Consider the following 23,634-nt stretch of genomic DNA (forward strand, 5'->3'; position numbering starts at 1 on the left):
GCCACGTAAAATCACAGAACGGGGTCAGTGGATGCTGAGGCGCACAGTGCAGAGAAGTCTCCAACTTTCTGCAGAGTCAATAGCTACAGACCTCCAAACTTCATGTGGCCTTCAGATTAGCTCAAGAACAGTGCATAGAGAGCTACATGGAATGGGTTTCCATGGCCGAGCAGCTGCATCCAAGCCTTACATCACCAAGTTCAATGCAAAGCGTTGGATGCATTGGTGTAAAGCACACCGCCACTGGACTCTAGGACAGTGGAGACGTGTTCTCTGGAGTGACGAATCACGCTTCTCTGTCTGGCAATCTGATGGACGAGTCTGGGTTTGGCAGTTGGCAGGAGAACGGTACTTGCCTAACTGCATTGTTCCAAGTGTAAAGTTTGGTGGAGGGGGGATTATGGTGTGGGGTTGTTTTTCAGGGGTTGGGCTTGGCCCCTTAGTTCCAGTGAAAGGAACTCTTAATGCTTCAGCATACCAAGACATTTTGGACAATTTCATGCTCCCAACTTTGTGCGAACAGTTTGGGGATGGCCCCTTCCTGTTCCAACATGACTGCACACCAGTGCACAAAGCAAGGTCCATAAAGACATGGATGAGCGAGTTTGGTGTGGAGGAACTTGACTGGCCTGCACAGAGTCCTGACCTCAACCCTGACAGAACACCTTTGGGATGAATTAGAGCGGAGACTGTGAGCCAGGCCTTCTCACCAACATCACTGCCTGACCTCACAAATGCGCTTCTAGAAGAATGGTCAAAAATTCCCATAAACACACTCCTAAACCTTTTGGAAAGCCTCCCAGAAGAGTTGAAGCTGCTATAGAGGGTGGGCCAACTCCATATTAAACCCTACGGATTAAGAATGAGATGTCATTGAAGTTCATGTGCACGTAAAGGCAGGCGCCCCAAAACTTTTGGCAATATAGTGTATATTACAAAATTTTTCTATTTCAAATAAATGCTGTTCTTTTGAACTTTTTATCCATCAAAAACCATGACACACAAATATGAATCAGCAGAACTGTTTTCAACATTGATAATATTACAAAATATTTCTTGAATGTTTCTCAAATCAGCATATTAGAATGATTTCTGAAGGATCATGTGACACTGAAGACTGGAGTAATGATGCTGAAAATTCAGCTTTGATCCCAGGAATAAATGACATTTACACATATATTTACACACATATAGTTACTGTTTATCCTGTATTTTGATCAGTTTATGATCTCAAAGGCGACTCAAACTAAAAAAAAAGTTTCCAAACATCATGGGATCATTTTATGGATTGTTTTTATTAATGAATTTGGTTTTAATTCATTTAATTTTATTTTGATTAATTTTTATGAACAGCTCATGATTATACAAACAGCTTATAAACATACTTTATCACTAGAAAAAAAAAAAAAAAAACATAATTTATAAACTTTTTTTTTTTTTCTTTAGCATAAAGGTTTGAGTCAAGGACCCTAGAGTTCTACCTAGAACCCTAATGAACTTTTTTTCCGAAAGTGGTTAAGAGTTTCTCAAGTGTGGCACATAACATTAGGCTAAATATAGTGTTTTGAAATGTGTCTCAAGACTGCTACATCCTGTTCTGTTCTATGTGACACCCACCAACTAGTAGTTTTTCACGTCTAGTTGCAGCCCTTATTCAATGTTGCTCACTAGAGATCCATTCACACACGCTCCATGTCAAACTGTCATGGGCGTTCGGGCCCACTGCTGATCTGAGTCAGCCGCACAACGAGAGTCCGTCAGCCTTCAGCACGAGGCCGAGTGAATGGGTGATCCACGCTCGCATGTCAAGGACGGGCCGTTCTCGGCCCACATGCGCACGGATGAGTAATAGCACTGTAACTGGGGGGCCTGAGCGTTTGAAGTACTTTTTCTTCCGCTTTTCCATCTTCTTTCTCTCCCTCAGCAGCTGCCTCCTCCCTGGATGCTGATTTTAATTACTTTCTTCTCGGATTTTGTGCATATCCAATGAAGGATTGAAGGGCACATCTTCTGACGAGCACTTTTTTATATTAGTTCTTATAATGCCGCCGTTTGAACTCAGGAATACTAATACACACAATAGAGGGCTGCGTGTATGAAAGGGAGACGTGGACGCTGCTGTTTGAATGCGAATAAAGAAGAGAAAGAGAGACGAAATGGGAGACTGCATACTGAGGAGCTCGCTGTAGGGAAACTGATTTGATTTATTTCATTTCCTAAAGGCGGTTGGCACGAATGACACCTGAAAGTGCTTTTGGAAACTATATTTAGACAGCAAGATAAATCGGGACACTGAGTGAATCAATAGAGTATCATAAACAAGAGTTCACTTGACTAAGTGAAAGTCTGTTGGCGCTCGTGCTAGCAATTCATTTTGTGTAAACAGAGTATCGTATTATTAAAAACTTTCACTCAGATCATATCTTTTGTGTCATGCAGGGATCGATTGTGCCTAGATATTCAGTTCAAGTTTCCTTTTGCACACTCTTGGAAAATCTAGTTAAAATCGACTTCGGATGGTTGCTATGTTGTCCAAGTTGGTTTTGTCAGGTAACTTTGTGATCAAGATGACGGCGCCTTGCAAGTTAAATTAAGTGGAAAATGTACTTTTTTTTTGACCGCTATCCATATACATTTTTACATACAACAGTCTGCCGACTACCATTTTGGATATTGCCATTTTGTCCCCATACTCTGTAGTGTTTACCTGAACTATACGCACACATACACATTATGAACTACACTAGAATTTGACAAATATCAAATTAAATAGTCTTATACAAGTTTTCTTTAGAGAGGCTTTAAAAAAGTGTTCTTAAAGTGTTTTCTTTCAGTAATGACTTAAAGATTTCTATTTAAAAAGAAGAAAAAAAAAAGTGTTTAAATTGTATTTTAAACTATCCTCTATGGAAGCTTGTTTCTGCCACTAAATAAAAAAGGTAATTGTGAATTTTTATCTCACAATTCTGACTTTTTTTCAGAATTGCGAGATTTAAACTCGCAATTGCAAGTTATAGTCAGAATTGTGTGTTACAAAGTCAACTACCTGATAAAAAACTCGCAATTGTGAGTAAAAAAGTCAGAATTTTGACATTATATCCCACAATTCTGACTTTTTTACTCGTAATTGCAAGTTTTTATCATGCAATTCTGATTTAATATCTTACAATTCTGACTTTTTTCTCACAATTGTGAGTTATAAAGTCAGAATTGCATGATTTAAAGTCAGAATTGAGTCTTATTAAGTCAAATATAAAGTATTATAAAGTTCTTTTTCTCAGAATTGTGAGTTTATATCTCATGCAATTGCAAAAAACATCAGTCTTTTTTCCCTCACAATTGGACATATCACACAATTGCAAGTTTATATTCACAATTTTGACTTTATAACTCGCAATTTTGACTTTATATCACGCAATTCTGACTTTATATCACGCAATTCTGACTTTATATCACGCAATTCTGACTTTATATCACACAATTCTGACTTTATATTACGCAATTCTGACTTTATAACTAACAGTTCTGACTTTATATCACACAATCCTGACTTTATATCAAGCAAATCTGACTTTATAACAAAATTGTTGAGCTTATTTGAAAAAAAAAAAAAAAGTCAGAATTGTAAGATATAAACTCGCAATTGTGAGAAAAAAAGTCAGAATTGTAAGATATAAACTCGCAATTGTGAGAAAAAAAGTCAGAATTGTGAGATGAAAAAGTTGCAATTACCTTTTTTATTTTTTATTTCATGGCAGAAACAAGCTTCAATAAGTCTCTCTGAAGAGCCAAAAAAAAAAAAAAAGGTTTTACTAGTCATCCAATAACTATTTGACTATTGACTATTTTTTTAATTTTAATTTTTTTAAGTGTTCACTTTTTAGTGGCTCTGTGTTAAACTATTGTTCATCTAAACTACACAAAAAGTAAGTGTACATGACCCCATTCCTGCCTTAAGTATTAGAATTAGCAGCTTTTCTCTTCTTTTGAGCTTGTTTGAAAGACAGTATTGTGGCTAGCACTTTATGACTTTATGAGCATTATGAGCTCTACATCCCTCTGTAATTGTTTTGATTTTTTTTTTTTTTTTTTGTCGACCTGATTTCTCGAATCCTCACATCGCAGCAAAAGGCCTAACAAGGCTGAGGCCGCGCTGTACTTCCCTTCTGGGCCGAATAAAAGTAATACAGATGGCCAGGGGTTTATTTCATTAACGTGGAGAAGGGGAGGAAAGCTTATTGGAATTTTTACATTCTGTCAGCACTGTGTAGGTAGCAGCAACATGGGCGTAAAAAGGCGAGTGAATTCATTTCCCCTGACTCTCGCAGCTCAAGAGAAACTTCAAAGACCAGCGCTAAAAATCTCGGCCAAGTGGATTTGAAAGGATGAGTCTCTAATCTGTTTAAACTTTGCTTGCGCCGTGTATTTTCACGCCGCTTTCCCCACCTCCTCAGCTAACTCGTTCTATTTTTCTTTTCATCATCACTTTCAGGTGCAAAAAGTACCTGTCTCACCATATCTATGTCTCGGTGAATAGAGGTCAACAAAAAAAGACGTATTTGCATCAGTTTTTCTTCAGCACCTCAAAGAGGCGTAGTTTTGTCATCGAAATTAGGCTCCATTTAGCTTTCAAGCGTTATCGTGCTGCCTCGTTCCGAGCTAATTTTGGCGCCTATCTGCAGGTTCCCAACCGGGCACAAGCACGGAGTGAATGTTCCCCGTGTGGCAGCACTTTTGAAATATGTATTAAGGTGAGACACAAGGGGGATTTGGAGCGAGAGGGTTGGACTTATTGTCTGAATATTTGATGTTGTTAATGAGAAGCAGAACAGGGCTAAGCACTCAGTGGGCGCGCACGAGGAAGGCCCGGGCTATGGAAATAATGGATAGATAAAACGATGAAATATTCAAAGGCTGAAGTGTGATGAGAAATGCTCAGTAAAGCGTGACGGAAACGGGCGTAGGCCTCGCATCAAAGACCTTCAACCGAGAAGACTTTGGTGTGACCTTAAAGTTAATACTTTGGCAGACTTTGTCGCTTAAGAGCGTTACGTAAGAGAAGTTATTCCACAAAAAGCGAAGAAAACCTTATTCTTCCTTATTCTTCTTGTTTTGGGTGTCACTGATAAATGGTATGAGATAGTAGTTTGATGGATGTTTGATTTATGGAAGGAGGTGGAGATAGGCAGAAGAATCTGGCTAAAATGAAAAGAGTTGGTGTGTAAGCTTTCAGAGGAGGAAAGTAAATGAAATATCAGTCCTTTATGGATGTCCTTGCAACTTAATGATGACAAATGCTCAGCATTAGAGAGTAGAAAAAGAGAGAGATGCTAGATCTGTAAATAAGACATATTCCATGATTTTGTTTTGAGATTGTACCAAGTTTTTTAGACAGCATGATGGTAGTGGTAATACAGTGATATGTCCTTTAAGGTACTATGTAAATATGTGCTGTTTGAGTATAATATTATTATAAAATGTTGTAAATATTATATAATCATATTGTGATTTTTTTTATTTTTTTTTATAATTATTATTATTTAGCCAGTGAACTAAATACTTTACAAATGAAAAGGCTCATTCATTCGTTCATTTAATAAATAAATGATCAGTGAAATAAAATGCTTCGTACTGAAAATTTTCGGTGCAGTTTTTTCGGTTTGGTATACATGTGTACCGTCCATTGCATGTGCGGAACTTCATATGAATCTCCTAGTTTTATATATATCTTCATTTTAATTAATCAATATCGATTCCTAAATCCCAAGATCAATCTTTTAGTCTATGCTGTTTCAGCAATAAAACTTCACTAGACATTATATAGCGCACCTCCCGTCCAATAATTTGCAATAAGTTCTGTGTTTTGTTACTTTCGATAAAAAATAAAGTCTCAAATTTTGTTCATTTTTTAAAGGAGATTCAAACAATAAAAGCCGTTTTGATGCTCTTGGTGTGGCATGACAAATCATTGTATAAACGCCTCAGTTCAACCAGCAGATCAGAGCGTGAGTGAATGACCTCTTTACTAGTTATAGAACAAAATAAACATGAATTAGCATCTCATGTCTCATGTAATCGCTCAATCAGTGTTTCAACCGTGTCAATCAGCTTGTAAACAGTATGTGACTTAGCATTACATTTACCTCAGGCAAGTCATTCAGGGTCCACAGCATGTTAGTTCACTAGAGAAATTAAGTCAAAAGAAGAGCATTTCGCTAAATATATGCACTATATTAGCTTATTTATTCATACTTTACTTAACCTGTTAGTGATGTCTTAATGTATGTTTAAATAAAATGAAAACAATTTATGACAGCCACTATGTAAATGATTATATTTCAACAACGTATTGGAGTAAAAACATAAGTTTTTAAATTAGCTTTAGAATTTAATGTAAAACCTGCACATGTTTGCATTCAATTTTTGATTATTATATCTAAAAATAAATAGCAATGGAATTTAATACTTTGGGCTCTGTTGTTAATTGTAACATTGAATATTATAGTAATGTGCAATTAATAGGGCACCCTATATAGTTTACAGCATTAAGAGATTTTTTTTATCTTTAAGAAAATTGCAATTATAAATACATTTATTTAAAGACAGAGCCACAATTTGTTCAGTAAGCTACAGTTTAACTCTTTCCCCGCCAGTGTTTTTTTAAAAAAGTTGCCAGCCACCGTCTGCGTTTTTGATCATTTTCACAAAACTTTAATGGCCCCCATTATATTTTGTTGTATGAATGTCTGAACATGGAATATATCAAAATAAATTATTTATTACCGTAAATATATCAAAAAATATTTTTGTAAGTAATATGCGTCGCTAAGGACTTCATTTGGACAACTTTAATTCTCAATATTTTTTTTTTTTTTGCACCCTCAGATTCCTGATTCCTGAAATAGTTGTATCTCAGCCAAATATTATCCAATCCTAACAAACCATACATCAATGGAAAGCTTATTTTCATTCAGATGATGTAGAAAACAAATTGACCCGTTTTGTGTCCAGGGTCACATATTATCATTGTCGTGATGTTTTCATGGACTCTTATTTTGATATTCTTTTGTCTTGTTGTGCCTATGTTCACTTCATGTGTATTTAGTTCCTGTTTCCTGTGTTTCCATGGCTGTCTTTTTAGTTTCTCTAGTTACCCTTTTTTTGTTACTATGTCTGTTGCCATGTCAACTAATAACCTGCACCTGTCTATCATTAGTCCCTTGTCATCGTAGTATAGTGTATTTAAACCCTCAGTCATCCTCTGTTCATTGTCGTGTGTTAACGTTTGATGTTTCTCTTTATGGTTCCTTTTGATTATTAAATGTGATTTCATTGTTCATCTGCGTCAAGCCTCTTAAATCTGGATTATCAAGTCAAGTGAGTACATGACAATCATACTGCCCACTGTTACCTTTCTGCTGGCATTTTACTGTGAAACAACAGAAATGTCATGCTAGTTTGGGAGTCATTTTTGTAAGTAGTAACAGTTGGATCCTTTTGTTGATCTGTTCATTTTGCCAGTTCTCATTCATACATTTATCCTTAACAAAAATCCTTTGTTGTTTTTTTTTTTTAACGTCCAGTTTTATCCGTAATTGGTGAAATAAGCGCTGGGTAAATGGAAAGAAACAGAAATGGCAGAGTGGTTTTTAGAGCATTTTGCATAATAGAAATAAAGCCTGGTTAAAACCTGTTGCAAGTTGCTGTGAACAACTAACATAATGGTTTTGGCTGAACAGTGCACACCATATGTTCTTTGATGACCCTTCATTAGGACTGAACTGCAAGTCCCATTGAACATTTTCGATTAGAAGCCCATTAAATTAACCACCCTTGAAATCCTGGCAAGTCCAAAGCACTTGGCGATGTTGTCATACGATTGAGTTTAGAAGGCTGGCGCGAATGGATACGTGATATGGACGATTGTTTTGCAAGCAGATGTGTTCTGTTGTTTGTAACCAAATGTAGTTCGTGAGCTGGCATCCTTCGTACACACTCAGTATGCTTGCACTTACTTTAAGTTTTGTAAATTCTTGAGGCTTTGAGAGCACATTCGTTCAAATATGAACTAGCTTGTTTGTGCTGTGAAATAGACGCAGATTGCATTGCTGATGTGTGCTTAAATCCTCTTTTCTTTCTACCAACTTGGGAGCAAAAATATATTTTTTTACTTTCATCCATGAACTTTTAGTAAAACATTTACTTTCTTTAATTGAGTTGCCAGAGGCCAAAGAACGTTGGGTTACACTGAAGCTGTTTGATACGTTGTGTTGCTGCTTTCCAGCCGTGTTTGTTGTTTGTTTACTTTTTCACTTTCTTCAGATTTTTCTAGTACGTAATGTTTCTTTTTTTTTAGCTGGTAATGAGTTCACAGAGTTTTATTTTTCGCAGTGAGACTCCTTTTTATAGCCCAGAGGACTTTAGTAGAGGTTTCACACAAATGATTCACTCGCATTAATCCCACAGCCTTGAGCTCCATGTGGATTCACTTACAAAGTAAAAAAAAAAAACCCTGACAACTGATGAAACTTTGACCACTCGTTTATCCGGCCAATTGGAGGTTTCGCCGTGAGCCAGTCTATTGAGCCACGGCGACTAATCGAGTTGAGGTGAGTTACTTTGAGCTTTCTCTGGTTTTGTGCGATACCACCGCCAGAGGGTTGGCCGGTTCTCTTTCATGGTTCAGTCATAAAATACTTGTCATGCTCCCATTGAAATGTAGTTTGGAGGTGAGAATTTGATGAGGAATAAAACTTTATTAATCCTCAGCAGGTTTGCTCGGAGGAAATTGGCGCTCAGGGCTGCCAGGCGAGTCATTTTAAGGCCCATGTCGTAATTATAGGCATAGCTGCAGGAATGCCTCACTCCAATCTGGTATTATCTTGTTCGCTATTGCAGCTATTAAGGTCAAAATTACTTGTTTGATAGCAATTGAACGACATCCATCCTGCTCCAAAAAGGCTTTTGAAGCACATGACGCTGTTCTGTTTATGCAAATGTCTAGATGTCTCCATTACATGTCAATATCTCTGATGAAGGTCGACTTCTGATTCATCCTATAGTTGCCGATCACAATGTCCACGTTGATCCTAGCAAGATCACATGATATCTTGCCTGTCAAAGTTAATGGAACAGATCCGCACATCAGGGTCCTGCTGTAATCGCCCGGCACTTCCCACTGTGAAAGCTTCGAGATCAAAGGGGACAGACATGAAAGGCACTGGGAAGATTCACCTCACTTCTTTCCTTAGGTTTTCCTTTTCCTGTTCACTCTGATAATGAGTGGTTGACCCTGGAGCATAAGAGGAAGTGATGGGTGTGACTAAAGCCCAAAATATACTTAGGTTTTTATACGTGTATGCTATTGAATGCATACAGTGTGCCTTAAAGGATTAGTACACTAAAAAATTTGAAATTTCCTGATAATTGACTCACCACCATGTCATCCAAGATGTTTATGTCTTTCTTTCTTCAGTCGAAAAAAATTAAGGTTTTTGAGGAAAACATTCCAGGATTTTTCTCCATATAGTGGACTTCACCAGGGTACAACAAGTTGAAGGTCCAAATTGCAGTTTCAGTGCAGCTTCAAAGGGATCCCAGCCAAGGAATAAGGATCTTGTCTAGCGAAACGATCCATTTTCTAAAAAAAAATAAATAAACATTTATATGCTTTTTAACCATAAATGCTCGTCTTGCACGAGCTCTGCGATGCGCCACGCATTACGTAATCACGCTGGAAAGGTCACGGATGACGTAGGCGGAAGTACCACGGTAGGGCGAAAAACTTACTACACAAAACTACACAACACATTACGTAATCACACCGGAAAGGTCACGGATGACGTAGGCGGAAGTACCACGGTAGGGCGAAAAACTTACTACACAAAACTACACAACACATTACGTAATCACACCGGAAAGGTCACGGATGACGTAGGCGGAAGTACCACGGTAGGGCGAAAAACTTCATCTCATTCTCTCCTCCAACTTCAAAATTGTCCGACATCGTTGTTTTACCTTCTTTTTTTAAAGGGCATTTGACTTATGGGGCGTTCACACCAGACGCGACTTGCGCGAATAAATAGTAGTTGGATGCTTGAACATTGAGTTTACTCACTTTATTCGCGCGTGAAATTCGTTTCATTCGCGCGTGAAATTCACTTCACAACAGACGCGAATTCACGCCATGAGAGGGGCTACTGCCAGGCGACTGAAGTCTCGTTTCTGCACACTTCCTCTGAATAAACACATCAACTCGTCAGCGATAAAGTAGTTGCAAAATACGGCGAATAAGCTCAATTTGCCGGCTTTAGCTAGCTTGCAGTCTCATATATATATCTCTCAAATTGAGTAAAGAGCGTTTTTTACAACTTACCAGATTGTCTGACCTCCTCATTCACTTTCTTTCAAGCAAGATCCTTTTTATTCCTGTTTCTATAAAAGTATGAAGATGTATCGTACATCTCCGGGTATCCACATACAGCGACGATGATTATGTCCTCCATTGTTGTTTCGGATTTCTGCCTCCTCTCGCTACGTCGTAATCACGTCGCTACTAGAGCAAGCTCCTGATTGGTTAACTTAATTTTTCAACTCGTGCTTACGCGCGTCAAACGCCCGAAACGCTCAATTCGCGCCGCGTCATTCGTGCCGCCTCATTCGCACGAATCGTGCCACAGGATGTCTATTCGCATCTTTGCATTGACTTAACATGTAAATCACTCGCGCTTAATGCTTTATTCGCGTCTGGTGTGAACGCACCATTAGTCTTTGCTTAGTTTGCTTTGTAGACACTGTATCGGTACTTTCCAACATGATTATGTTGTACGTAGCGCATTGTAGAGCTAGTGCAAGACGAACATTTGTGGTTAAAAAGTATATATAAGTATATATATGTAGATCATTTTGCTTAGATAAGATGCTTATTCCTCGGCTGGGATTGTGTAGAGTCCTTTGAAGCTGCATTGAAACTGCAGTTTGGACCTTCAACCCGTTGTACCCCAGTGAAGTCCACTATATGGAGAAAAATCCTGGAATGTTTTTCTCAAAAACCTTAATTTCTTTTCAACTGAAGAAAGAAAGACGTAAACATCTTGGATGACATGGGGGAGAGTAAATCATCAGGAAATTCTGAAGTGAACTAATCCTTTAAGTAAATTTCATCATCAGTATGCGCGTCGATTTTTTTTATTTTTTTATTTTTATTATTTATTTATTTTTTTTCAGCTCGCCTATACACCTTTTATTTTTTTGCACTAATTAGATTGTCCTAAAGGTGGCAACACTAGCCCAGTTTGTTGATTCGCAGACGAAGAAACAGATGAGGCACAACTACAACAACACTGGAGAAACAACAACAATATACGCCTATAGCGATGAACGCTTGTGTGGGAGTGAAGAGATTCGCAACTCTAGTTTAAACGCTTACAAAGATAGTTTTATTGGTCATAACTTCTGGAGATAAATTGCACAGACATTGAAGAAAGATGAATCCTACTAGTGCACATGCGTTGACACATCAAATGGTGTATACTTTGAAAGATTATGTTCTCTTGTACAATACGCTAAGTGTTGTACAAAACTGAAGTATACTTTAGACTGACATTTAAACCAGCATGGAAGAACCTTTAGGACCTTTAGAACCTTTAGGGATGCTTTAAAAAAGATTATGACACTTAGATTTGTCTTCAGTGTCAAAGTCAATAAAATCATTATTTAGTTTAAATGTATTCATTTATTAATGGATGAAAGCATCCAAACTGCCCTTTTAATCTGATCTAAAAATAGTAACACATAACAATATGATTTAAATGCTGAATACACCAGAAACTTGTATTTTCCGATTTGTTTATGACTGATGTCACCCTAGAGGGATTGGCTGTCGCCCCACATTTTTGCCTTACATTTGTTTAAATTTCAGCATTTCTCATGTTTTTGAGGTTTCTTGTCACTAACGTCTCTCACCAAAACAGGAAACTGATCCGTCATCCCATATTTGTCACCGATTTATTTGAAACCATCATTAGCATTTCAAAACAGTGCAGACAAACGGTCTCTGTTTCTGGCAGGACACGTCCATTCTTATCATCTTATGTCCATATACAGAAACAACAACGAAGGAAGAAATTGAAGCAAGTATTGTATTGCAAATTTGTGATAGAGCAGAAATGAACTGGGCCTGTAGCACAAAAACAGTCCTTGAACAATTTGTGCACTTAAGATAACAGGCCTGTGGATGCTTCTCAAAACCCCACAATCTCTTTGCCTCAGACTGGAGCGTTTTTTCTATGAAGGTCACATTAAACTTTATTTTCAGTTTTTCATTTGTTTTGTTTATGCTTTTCTCTAAAAGGACGAAGAAGACTTCTCAAGTCATGGATTTGAGACATATGCTGGACTCATTTCTGTATTTGCTAGGAATAAAATTAGTGGTGGTTTAAACTGTTAAGTGAGTTTTCCAACAACTGCAAATAAAATGCAACTCTTTACTACAATTTGGACATTCTTCACTTGAATGGACAGTATGTCTGATATAGTGTTATGTATTAGTACACACAAAGAAATGAATCATTAATTAATGATTAAATGATTGCAGAATGCATTTGTGTGTGGTACAGTACTAAGGTAGTATTTGATTCTGATTCTTCTGTTTCTGAATCTACATGTTTAGAGTACTTTGATTCTTCTGATTGGTTAATCTATTGATTCTAAGTTTAAATTTATGTACTACTATATTTTGTGATTATTCAGATTCTCAATGTGCTTATTTTGAACGTAATGATTTCAACCATGATTTCTTCTGATTCTCAGTCTACTGATTTTGAATTGAATGATTCTGATTCCAATTCTTCTGATTCTGATTCTACTGATATTATTTTTTTAACCTACTTATTCTGATTCTTAATCTACAGGTTTTCAATCGAATCATTCAGATTCCAATTCTTTTGAATCTAAATCTACTGAAAATGATTCTAAATGAAACTACTGATTCTGTTTCTTATTTACTGATTCTTATATTGATTGGATTGACTTTACCAGAATAGATCTGGATCTCCCTATGGTCACCTGAACCTACTGTGCAGAAATGGAAATTGTGATGATTTCTTATAATCTTAAAAAGCAGTGTTTTTGTCATTTTCTCCCTCTCCAGTGAGGACAGATTTGACCCGTGAGGACTCTTGAAACAGCCAAGAGCTGTAGCTGCCAGCTAAAACTGCAGTTTACTGGCTATTCATGGAGCTTCAGTGCATTTAGGCCTAAAGACGGGCCTCTTAAGTCCCCATAAATACTGTGCGATTTATAAACAAATACCCCGTTTGATTACAAGTGGAGGCTGAAGTGAGCGTGAGCTTGTTTGTGCGGCAGCTCTCCAATTGAGGAGTGTGTGCGGAAAAGCAATTGAGTCACACAATTAGCAAACAGACATGCGTCTAAACATGAAGAACTGTCAATCAAATACAACTGGATGAAAGCCAATGATGCTAAAGAGATTTTTGTCAAGAACTTACAGCTATTCAGATACTAATTATTATTAGGGTCATAGAATCATATTTTCTCAGCTATTTTAGTCACTTGAATTTGTTAATCTTTTTCAGTGAAGCAACATGCACAGAAAGGCAGTGGTGCACTATGTGAAAATAGCAGTATTTTCTTTGATGTGGCAGATACTATTTGCACTTCAGTCTATTGTAGTATATTATAAAACAGTTGTTATAATGACATATTCAGTGTATATTATTATATTTATTAAAGGGGTCATTGATTATGATGTCACTTTTTTAACTTTAGTTAGTGTGTAATGTTGCTGTTTGAGCATAAACAACATCTGCAAAGTTACGACACTCAAAGTTCAATGCAAAGGGAGATATTTTCTTTTACAGAAATCGCTTTTTAAGGACTACAACAAACGGCTGGTAGGGACTACAACGAGCTACTTCCCGGGTTGGTGACATTACTAATCATAAAATTTACATAAACCCTGCCCTCGGGAACAAGCAACAAAGTGGGTGAGGCCATGTTGGGCTGCTTTAGAGAAGAGGAAGAGTTGTAGTAGTGTTGTTGCCATGCCGTCATTTTACACCGGACTGCTTCACAAACGAGGGTCAATTCAACATGCTAGTTGATGAGTTTAATCAACTCCACAGCAACTACATAAATTTATCCACTAACCATTCAGAAACGTCCAGTTGCATTCTAAAAGTTGTAACTTCTTCCTGAGTCTCTCCATCAGTGTCCGACACCGGTTTGAACAATGTAAGGCTGAACACCGTTACTGACAATCCTCATTTTGGCTGCGTGAGATTCTCCAGCTTTGTTGTTGTTGAGCAACCGAAGCGTGAGCTGTTAAAGCTCCGCCCTCATCTGGAAAGTGAGCCGGGAGCAGCAGCTCATTTGCTTTTAAAGGGACACACACAAAAATGGCGTGTTTTTGCTCACACCCAAATAGGGGCAAATTTGACAAGCTATAATAAATGATCTGTGGGGTATTTTGAGCTGAAATTTCACAGACACATTCTGGGGACACCAGAGACTTATAATGCCCCTTTCACAAGATTTATTATAAGTCTTCTTTAAAATCATAAATGGATGCTGCCTTATTGTGACATTACTTGTCCCTGTCCCTAAAACTTTATTTCCTTTTTTCAAATATTTTCTTGAATTTGTATTTAAAGTAAACTCCTCAGAGCTGATATGCTGTGGGAAAAGGGAGAAGAATTAGTTTCTTCTCGGGTCAGTTGCGTCAAATCCTAATGCCAGCCGCCTCCAAACCACTGATTCTGTTATTAGACAGGTTTCTTTTGTAATTTTGTCTGGCTCAATCACAATGGTTTGCAGAGTTAATGTAGCCTCTGCCAACAAGGTGAGGTATTTGCACTTGGTGAAAATAGACACTCTGAAAAAAAGTCTAGTTCTCTTTATTTCCTAAAGTCTAGTTGGTCTCCAAAAACTGCAATCTTTCCAACTGCAAGAGACAGAGCTGAGAGAGTCTCTGTAATGCGAGACAAGTAGTGGTCATGGTGATAAGCAGTCTGTCAGCGCGGTGGCTGGATCATCTTAAGGGCATTTATTTAACATGCTTTAATTGGGGCAACGAAACAAATGAGAAGTCAGTTTGAATTAGGCATATCATAATCCATATTAAAATCAGAGCATGAACGAGAAGGACGGTAAAGAGAAAAAAATTAACTAAACTCCTCCGGTCACAGTTCTGCCTGCGAGCTAGGAGTAAATAGCCAAATGTGAACAGGGAGCACCATCGTTTACAAATCAACAGACGCAAGCTGCTTCACACAATAGCGTCTCTGTGTTGGCCTGCCTGATGCCTGCATGTGACTTGCTGGTTCCATTTATTCCATTGGATGTGTGAACAGTTAATGTCGGCAGAAATCAGGACAAAAGCTGATGAATTAACCTCCTCTGTGCAATTTTCTCCTTTTTGCGGCATTGCAGGGGTGTGTGGCTCGCCATTTAATAAAAGCATTCTTTTCAAATGTATTATAGTATAAGTCATAATTTCTCACTTTCTCTCAGAATAGGAGTCGACCCAGAGAAATATTTTATTGCTCACAGGTTGCTCTTTCATTGCTCTGGAGACTTTTTTGCCTGAGAGAAATAAAAATAGACAGAAATGAGACTGTTGAAAAGCAGGAGTATAGAGCTATGACATGAATGTGGATGGAGTTGTTGTTTACTTTTATTTTTATATAACCAATTTTTCAAATGCAGACTTTGGTATCTTATAAATCTGAACAAAACTTCAGATAAAAATAGTGGGGGTGTGGGGAATGGTGGGAATAGTACGGTTTCATTCAGCTTTCTAAAAACTGGTCAAAAATCCTGAGATTGGTGGATGGATGGATGGATGGATGGATATGTCCATCAATATATAGATAGCCTTTGTCTATAGATCCTTTATCCTTTATATTTTACCAAGCTTTTTCCTAGTAAGGGTATTTATGCATAGTTATGTCAAATAGATCAACCAGCGTAATTAACACAATTTTGTTTCTCTGTCTTTCAGCTGGTGGCAGTCTATGAGGAACAGGACCCCCATCATGGTGGTGACGGCACCAGCGCCAGCTCCACGGGCACCCAGAGTCCAGAGCTCTTCAGCACGGTGGAGCTCAACTCCAGCAACCTGTCCGCCTTCCAGCCCTACCAGACCAGCAGTGAGATCGAGGTCACTCCATCAGCCCTCAGGACCAGTGAGTTAAAGCTTAATTCAAAGTTGCATTGAACTCTAACACTAAGTCTTAACATGACGCAATGTGACAAGCTTCCATCAACAAATTCAATGTCTGTCCACTAGTGATGTGCAGGTCGAGGTTATATCCGCAGACGCTGTGAGGTAAATCATTAATGATGGAAATATTAAGGTGTTTAAAGCTTAATTTTACATCAGGCACTAATTTGCAGACTCTCATTAGGCTACGCGTTTGCAGGGTCCACTTGTTTAGGCAGCAATGGAGGAAAAATGGATCTAAGAGATATTTCAAAAAGGAGAATTAAAAACAAAACAAAAGAAAGGAAAGAAAAGTACCATGTGGGAGCATTTTCTTGAAGACGAATCAAGTATTGGGTATGTGATATATAACAGCTGTGAAGCGTTGTGTATATATGAGAATATAAACTAATACAGCCTATATCCAGCCTTTGTTTGGGCTGAATGTATTTAATTTCATGTGTGTGTTCGGGAAGTTGCAGTGACAGAAAACAGTGACATTCTAATTTAAGTTTGAAGAGAGTAAAGCCTGTGTTTAGGCTAATAAAGAAATGCAGTTTTGCCAAAGGACATGTTAACATATCATCACACTTAACACTGAGAATTAGAATAATTGTAATGTGGCGATCGGGTGCAGATATCTAAATCAATTTACTGAGGCAGATTCTGAATATTCTGATTTGATCTTTTCCATTTATTTCATTTTTCTGAATCTGAATCATCTGATTTTGATTATAAAAGTAGTGATTCTCATTTGATTTTTCTGAACGTCAATCTGCCGATTATTATTTGTTTTTTGTTTTTTTTTTATTCTGATTTTGAAGATACTTATTCTCATTGTCCTGAATCTGAGTCTTCTGATTTTGAAAGTATGATTATGTTTTGATTCTTCCGATCGTCAGTCTACTGATTTTGATTCTGGTTTTGAATCTACTGATTTCCTTTGTTCTGAATTTGAGTCTTCTAATTTTGATTTTAAAAGTACTGATTCTGATTTGATTCTTCTGATAATCAGTCTACTTATTCTGATTTGGAATCTACTTAATTTGATTGTTCTTAATCTGAATCTTCTGATTTTGATTCTGATTATAAAAGTGGTGATTCTGATTTGATTCTTCTGATTGTCAATCTGCTGATTTTTATTCTGATTTTGAAAGTACTGATTATATTTTGATTCTTCTGATTCAGTCTGCAGACTAATTTTGATTCTGATTTGATTTTTATGATTGTCAGTCTACTGATTTTGAATCTACTGATTCTCATTATTCTGAATTTGAGTCTTCTGATTTTGAAAGTATGATTATGATTTGATTCTTCCGATCGTATGTCTGCTAATATTGATTCTGATTTTGAATCTACTGATTCTCGTTGTCCTGAATTTGAGTCTTCTGGTTTTGAAAGTACTGATTTGACTGATCATCAGTCTGATGATTTGAATCTGATCTGAATATTCCTTTTTTCATTTTAATTTTGAAAGCACTGATTATGATTTGATTCTTCTTATCCTCAGTCTGCTGATTTTGGAGCTACTGATTCTAAATTGATTTTTATGATTGTCAGTCTACTGATTTTGATTCTGATTTTGAATCTAATGATTCTCATTGTTCTGAATTTAAGTCTTCTGATTTTGAATCTACTGATTGTAATTCTGATTCTTGACCTGCTGATTGTTTGGACCAAAACTCAAATTAGCATGAGATCTGATTTATCTCTCATAACTTAACGACGTTGTGCTATTTTCACCCTTGGTTTTGTTGCCTGCAGTGAATCACAGTACATTGGCGTTTCATTTATTACCACCATGAGTAGCAAAAGTTGTGTGAACTTGAATCTTGCTTGTCATAAATCTGTTTGTTTCTTTTGAAACTATAGTTCAGTCAATGGTCGGATCTCTGAGGAGCGGAGGTGTGTGAGTTCATAGAGCACAGTGTGCGCTCTGTTAAAGTTGTGTTTGACACTGGACGTACAGGGACTGACCTTGACAGGAAGGCGGGGTTGAGTGGGCAGGTGAAATCGTCAAGGGAACGCTGCTAGAGAACAGCAAGACACACTCAGTCAGGTGTGGAGAGAAGAGAGGATACAGCTATGATTAACTGTGACAGCTCAGACCGGCCTGAGCTACACACATACACACACGCAAGAGTTCACATCATACGGCCTCATTTGAATATATATTAGTTAGTTCTGATTTTGTGATTGAATAAAGAATAAAGCTTTGGAGAGCGTGGATCTATTTCTAATTTTATGATGTGGTGTGCATAGAAACACGATGCTGATGGAACAGAGGAGCAGTTGTGAAATGAACCACACGGCCTCTATTTCAGCCCCGTTCTCTTTCCACACTAATAGTACTACAGGTGAATGTGTTCCCATGTTGCCAGGCTCTTCTTTTGTCTGTTTGAGCCATTGATTGTATTTATTGTTGTGCTTTCTAAGCTGCCACAGAGGGAGGTCTGGAGTCAAGCTCATCCAGCTTGTGAATTCCCCAGCATCATGTGAATGCTGCCAGCAGGAATTGAATTCTTCTAAAAATATTTGTGTGGGTTTTTTTGTACAACTTCACAGCAAGATACACATTGCACATATTCTCCTAGAGATCATATGCATATCTTCCACGTGGATTACAAAGTTCTATCAACTAGACTACTTAGTTAGCAAAATCCACACACAAACCAGTTGAAGTGTGTGTGTGTGTGTGTGTTTGTGTGTATTTTTTATATATAAAGTGTATATATAAAGTTTTGTTTTATATGCAGTTTAATGTTGATGATCGCATTATTTTACATATGAATCCGCTTACATAAGCTTTCACTTGTTTCTGCTTCTTCGCCTGCGTTTTGATCAGGGAATTAAGTACTCTTTCAGAAGATGTGTGATGGCGCCCCCTACCGTATAACAGTGAAAACACGGAAAGTCAGACAATTCCGTCAATGGCGGGGAAAGAGTTAATTTAAAAAAAAAAAAAATAATTCGTATTTCATAGTTTTAGTGTATAGCGTGCCACACAGCAGGACAATATCATCTTCCCATTTATAATAGCAAAAGCACTGATATGACTTATTCTGTTTCCAAATCTCCTCTAAGACTCTGAATCACAGAGTTTGCCCTCAGTGACCAGCTTGATTACAGATAGCCAGCTCTCCTCATCAGTCTTTCTCGCTGTCTTATATTGATGATAGATAAATAGTGGGAGCTGTTCTTGATGACTTACCAAAAAAACAAAAAAAAAACAGAATCCCAGTAGAACTGAGATGAGCGTATTACTCTAGCAATAACAAAAAATCACAGCTGCAGTAGCGGCGCGATGGCCCTTGAGTTCGGCTGCCGAAGCATATAATCACGGACATTCAGAGTTTTCGTCTTGCCGAATTTGCATTGATTGTTCTTCTTTGAAGTAAGAGAAGGGGGAATGAGAACTCTTCCCTCATGTTTGATTATTACAAAAAAAAAAAAAAAAATCTTTCAGCAGAGGTCAGGGCAACTAATAATTGGATTGGTGATGAGATGTAAATTATGGTAATGAATGTAATTTGCTTGTAATTATACAGAATCAGGCGTTCGTCTGACTTGCCTGACACCAAAGCGTAATCTTGCTAAAAAGTCGAGAGAAATAAAGAAAACTTTAAAGCTTTACGACACTGTTGGCTGGTGTTGAATCTTAATGAAGGTGGGCTGGCATTGGTCTGTCTGATTTATTTTCAGCAGTGCAGTCGGAGAGCGCTGGCTGATATTTATAAAAGTGTTTGTAGTGTGTAGGGAGATGTGGAGCGTGTGTCTGGCAGAGGCCTGTGCACTGAGCAGGGGAGGTCCCTGGTGGGCTCAGAGAGGCAAGCACTCATTAGTACGGGAGTGTGCTGCGTTCAGGTGCTCTACCCTGGGGCTCGCTGGCTGACATGCGGCCTCTCTCCATTGCACTTCCTGGATCTTTTTAGCTTAGCTCCAATAACTCTCTCCGGCAAGCCCCATATCCCTCTCGCTCTCCCTCATTACCAAGACTCCTTCTCTCCTTTCGCTCGGCATAACATGATATCCCATCATGCACTTGGACGGTCCACTTTTTCAGTTGTTTGTTGCTTATGTAACCATCTCATGAAACATGCTACTAATTCATCATCCTATACGTTGCCACCAAGAGGCAAGCCGTTGTATGTCAATTTCCCCCCTCTCCCTCCAAACCAAAAGGCCAATGGCCAGTCAGAAATGCCAAGTTGCTCTAGAATATCCATCCATTCGTTCTATCTTAGGAGACTCTTGCGGGTAAAAAATGTTGTAGCATCAAGCAATATCTAATAGTGACATCACAGTTAAATTTTCCAAGTATTGTTATTAGATTTGGAGGAAATTTTGATTAATCATCTGTCCACTATAGTGGACATCATGCATCAATAGCTATATTTCAACTACAGTTCATACTATTACTGTGCCTGTTTTTTTTAATACGTCATCTGCAGTAACTTTTTTGACTGTTATTGAAATGTAATTTGCATTAACATCCAAAAAGTAATGTGATTACATACATAATGTACGTTACAAGTAATTCAAGTAATGTACATTACTTGTAATGCATTACTTGTAACATCAATAAAGTAATTACCTAATGCATGTTACTTGTAATGCATTACTCATAACAGAAAAAGTAATGAGTACGTAATGCACGTTACTTGTAATCGTTACTTTACTCGTTACATCAAAAAAGTAATCTGAGTACGTAATGCATGTTACTTGTAATGCATTACTTTACTCGTTACATCAAAAAAGTAATCAGATTATATAATGCACGTTACTTGTAATGCGTTACTTGTAACATAAATAATCTGATTACCTAATGCATGTTACTTGTAATGCATTACTCATAACAGAAAAAGTAATCAGATTACGTAATGCACGTTACTTGTAATGCATTACTCGTAACAGGAAAAGTAATGAGTACGTAATGCATGTTACTTGTAATGCATTACTCGTTACATCAAAAAAGTAATCAGATTATATAATGCACGTTACTTGTAATGCGTTACTTGTAACATAAATAATTTGATTACCTAATGCATGTTACTTGTAATGCATTACTCATAACAGAAAAAGTAATCTGAGTACGTAATGCACGTTACTTGTAATGTATTACTCGTAACAGAAAAAGTAATCTGAGTACGTAATGCATGTTACTTGTAATCCTTTACTCGTAACATCAAAATGTAATATTCACACAAAGATATGATGTGACTTAAGATGGCTTGAAATATAAATATAGTTCACAAGCAATATGTACTACTTTTTTTGGAAATTTTATGGTGTTGTTTGTATATGGAAAAGCACAGCAAAAACATTCTGTGAAGCATCACCTTTTGTGTTCTATAGAAAAAGGAAAGTCATCTTGGTTTGGAACAACATAATTTTAATTTTTGGGTGAACTATTCCTTTCAAAACACTCCTGCTGCTTCATCCCACCAAAATAAACACCAGGTAGAAATGAAGGACATAAATGACCCACCTGGTCTGCGGTATCCTGCTGCTTTACTATCAGAACCTCAGAGAACCCCCCCCCACAAAGAGACTAGCCATGGGGGTGGTTCCAATCTGACAGCCGGCTGCAATCTCAGTGACTGGTAGGGGATATAAATGTAGTGGTGGTTAACAGGGGCTTCCCCGCCTGTGTGCCATCACGCCGATGACACACCAGATCCTCAGCCATTAGGAGATTGCCTGCGGGGAAAAGTGCAGACACCTGCGGGCAGGCCAGCGTTTATATAATCAATTTGTTTTGTGGCTGGCCGCTGGGACACCTTCCTCGCCTCCTCTTAAGCTGTGGTCTGGTAGAAGTCATTAGGAGGACATGTAGGGACATGAACACGCCACACAATGGCAATATTATTAGTGAAAGACTAGCTTTTAACATTCTAGATAGATATTTACTTTATCTGAAGACATTGGGTCTCATTTAGTTCTGTAATCTCGGTCTGTATAAAAGGTGTTTATTGTGTTTGCACTTGTTTTGAGGTTGCTACACTTGCGATTGCTTGAGGATCTTGTTGAATGTGCTTTCAGGCAAGAGTCTTTAGAGAGTGTTATGTTTGCTGAGAGTGACCAAAGGAAAGGATGTGCAGAGCACCCTTATATGGACATGGTTTGGGTGTGTTTTATGCAAATGACTAACCTCAGGCACGTGGTCTCTCATTTAGAATACTGCACATTCATTAAAGTTAGAACGAGGTTAAGAACAAATTCATGCGCATACACACGTTTTGTGAGTTAGGTGGACTTTTTTCGTGAGAAGCTCTCATGCGAGTACAAATACGAATAATTCATGCAATTATTAGTGAATTAGGCCCATTGTCAGTGGTTCTTGTGATGCAAAGCTCATGCCGTGATCCTAGAGTGTTTTTGGTTATTAACCCTTTAAGCCTGAAGTGTACCGCTGGTGGTACACCACCCTCCGTAAAAAAATCATAATCAAATTACTAAGCAACCTCTGACAGGAATAACATAAAATAGGTATAATTTTAGAGCTTAGAAACTCAGCTTTTTAATGCTAATCAACTCTTAAAGAGTGCTGAGTAGTCCCTCTAAACCGGCGTGTACTGCCCACGGGCGCCACCTAGCTACAAAAAAATTAATAATCATGTTTTTCAAAACTACTGTCTTGATCAACACAAAATAGGTGTCATTTGAAAGCTTAGAGTCTGAACTTTACAATGATTAAAATCCTAAGTAGTGCTGAGTTATTTGTTGATAAATAAAAATCAGCAAATAATTTATGAAATACTTTTTTGTACCATGTACTACAGTGTGTCAAAAACATCATACAACTCAGATAGTCATGTGCCATATGTCATTTGAAAGGTCTCACAGAGTAAAATACAACAAGCATAATTGCTTTGACTAAACTTGAGCGAGTTTTTGTACTTGAAGCCCCGCAAGACCCATATGTAAATAAATAATATATGGATGCTACATTTATGTCACATTTTCGCTCGTAACTTCATAAAACATGCTCCGATTGTTATTTACAGCAGATTCTCACAATTAAAATGAGTCCAAAATCAACATAATCCAATGCGTCAATCAAGAGATATTCCTCAGGGAATTATAACACATAAAACCCCACAGGCGCTAACTAAAATAAAATGTAGCTTTCACGTGGCCTTTTCGTTTATAACTTCATGAAACATGCATAGATCATAGAAAATGGCACATCATTACTTACAATGGATGCTCCCGATTGAAATGAGTCCAAAATTAACATAATCCCTTGCGTGGGAATCTCTTGCATGAGATATTCCTCATGGAGAAATGATTTTAAAAATGCCCATTAGGGGGCATCAAGGGATAAACAAAAAAGCTACCTTGGTTCCAAATGCTGTAACTTTTTATTACTTTATGCTATCACCACAAAATTTGATCCAGATGCAGGTCAC

At 37.6% G+C, this 23,634-nt stretch overlaps 1 protein-coding gene across 7 annotated transcripts in view; it reads left to right on the forward strand.

Annotated features, from left to right (window-relative positions):
• The window catches only part of pard3aa (par-3 family cell polarity regulator alpha, a), a 503,387-nt gene that overhangs the window by 160,021 nt on the left and 319,732 nt on the right, over positions 1-23,634 (forward strand). For 6 of the 7 annotated variants that reach the window (XM_051881687.1, XM_051881689.1, XM_051881688.1 and 3 more), the window contains exon 3: positions 16,022-16,205. The exons of the other annotated variant lie outside the window; for it this stretch is intronic. In XM_051881687.1, coding sequence (XP_051737647.1) covers positions 16,022-16,205 — 184 coding nt within the window. The remainder of the gene's footprint in view (positions 1-16,021; positions 16,206-23,634) is intronic. 7 annotated transcript variants of the gene reach the window in all.

Source organism: Ctenopharyngodon idella, chromosome 23, assembly GCF_019924925.1.
Source record: "Ctenopharyngodon idella isolate HZGC_01 chromosome 23, HZGC01, whole genome shotgun sequence".
Classification (NCBI taxonomy): Eukaryota; Metazoa; Chordata; class Actinopteri; order Cypriniformes; family Xenocyprididae; genus Ctenopharyngodon; species Ctenopharyngodon idella.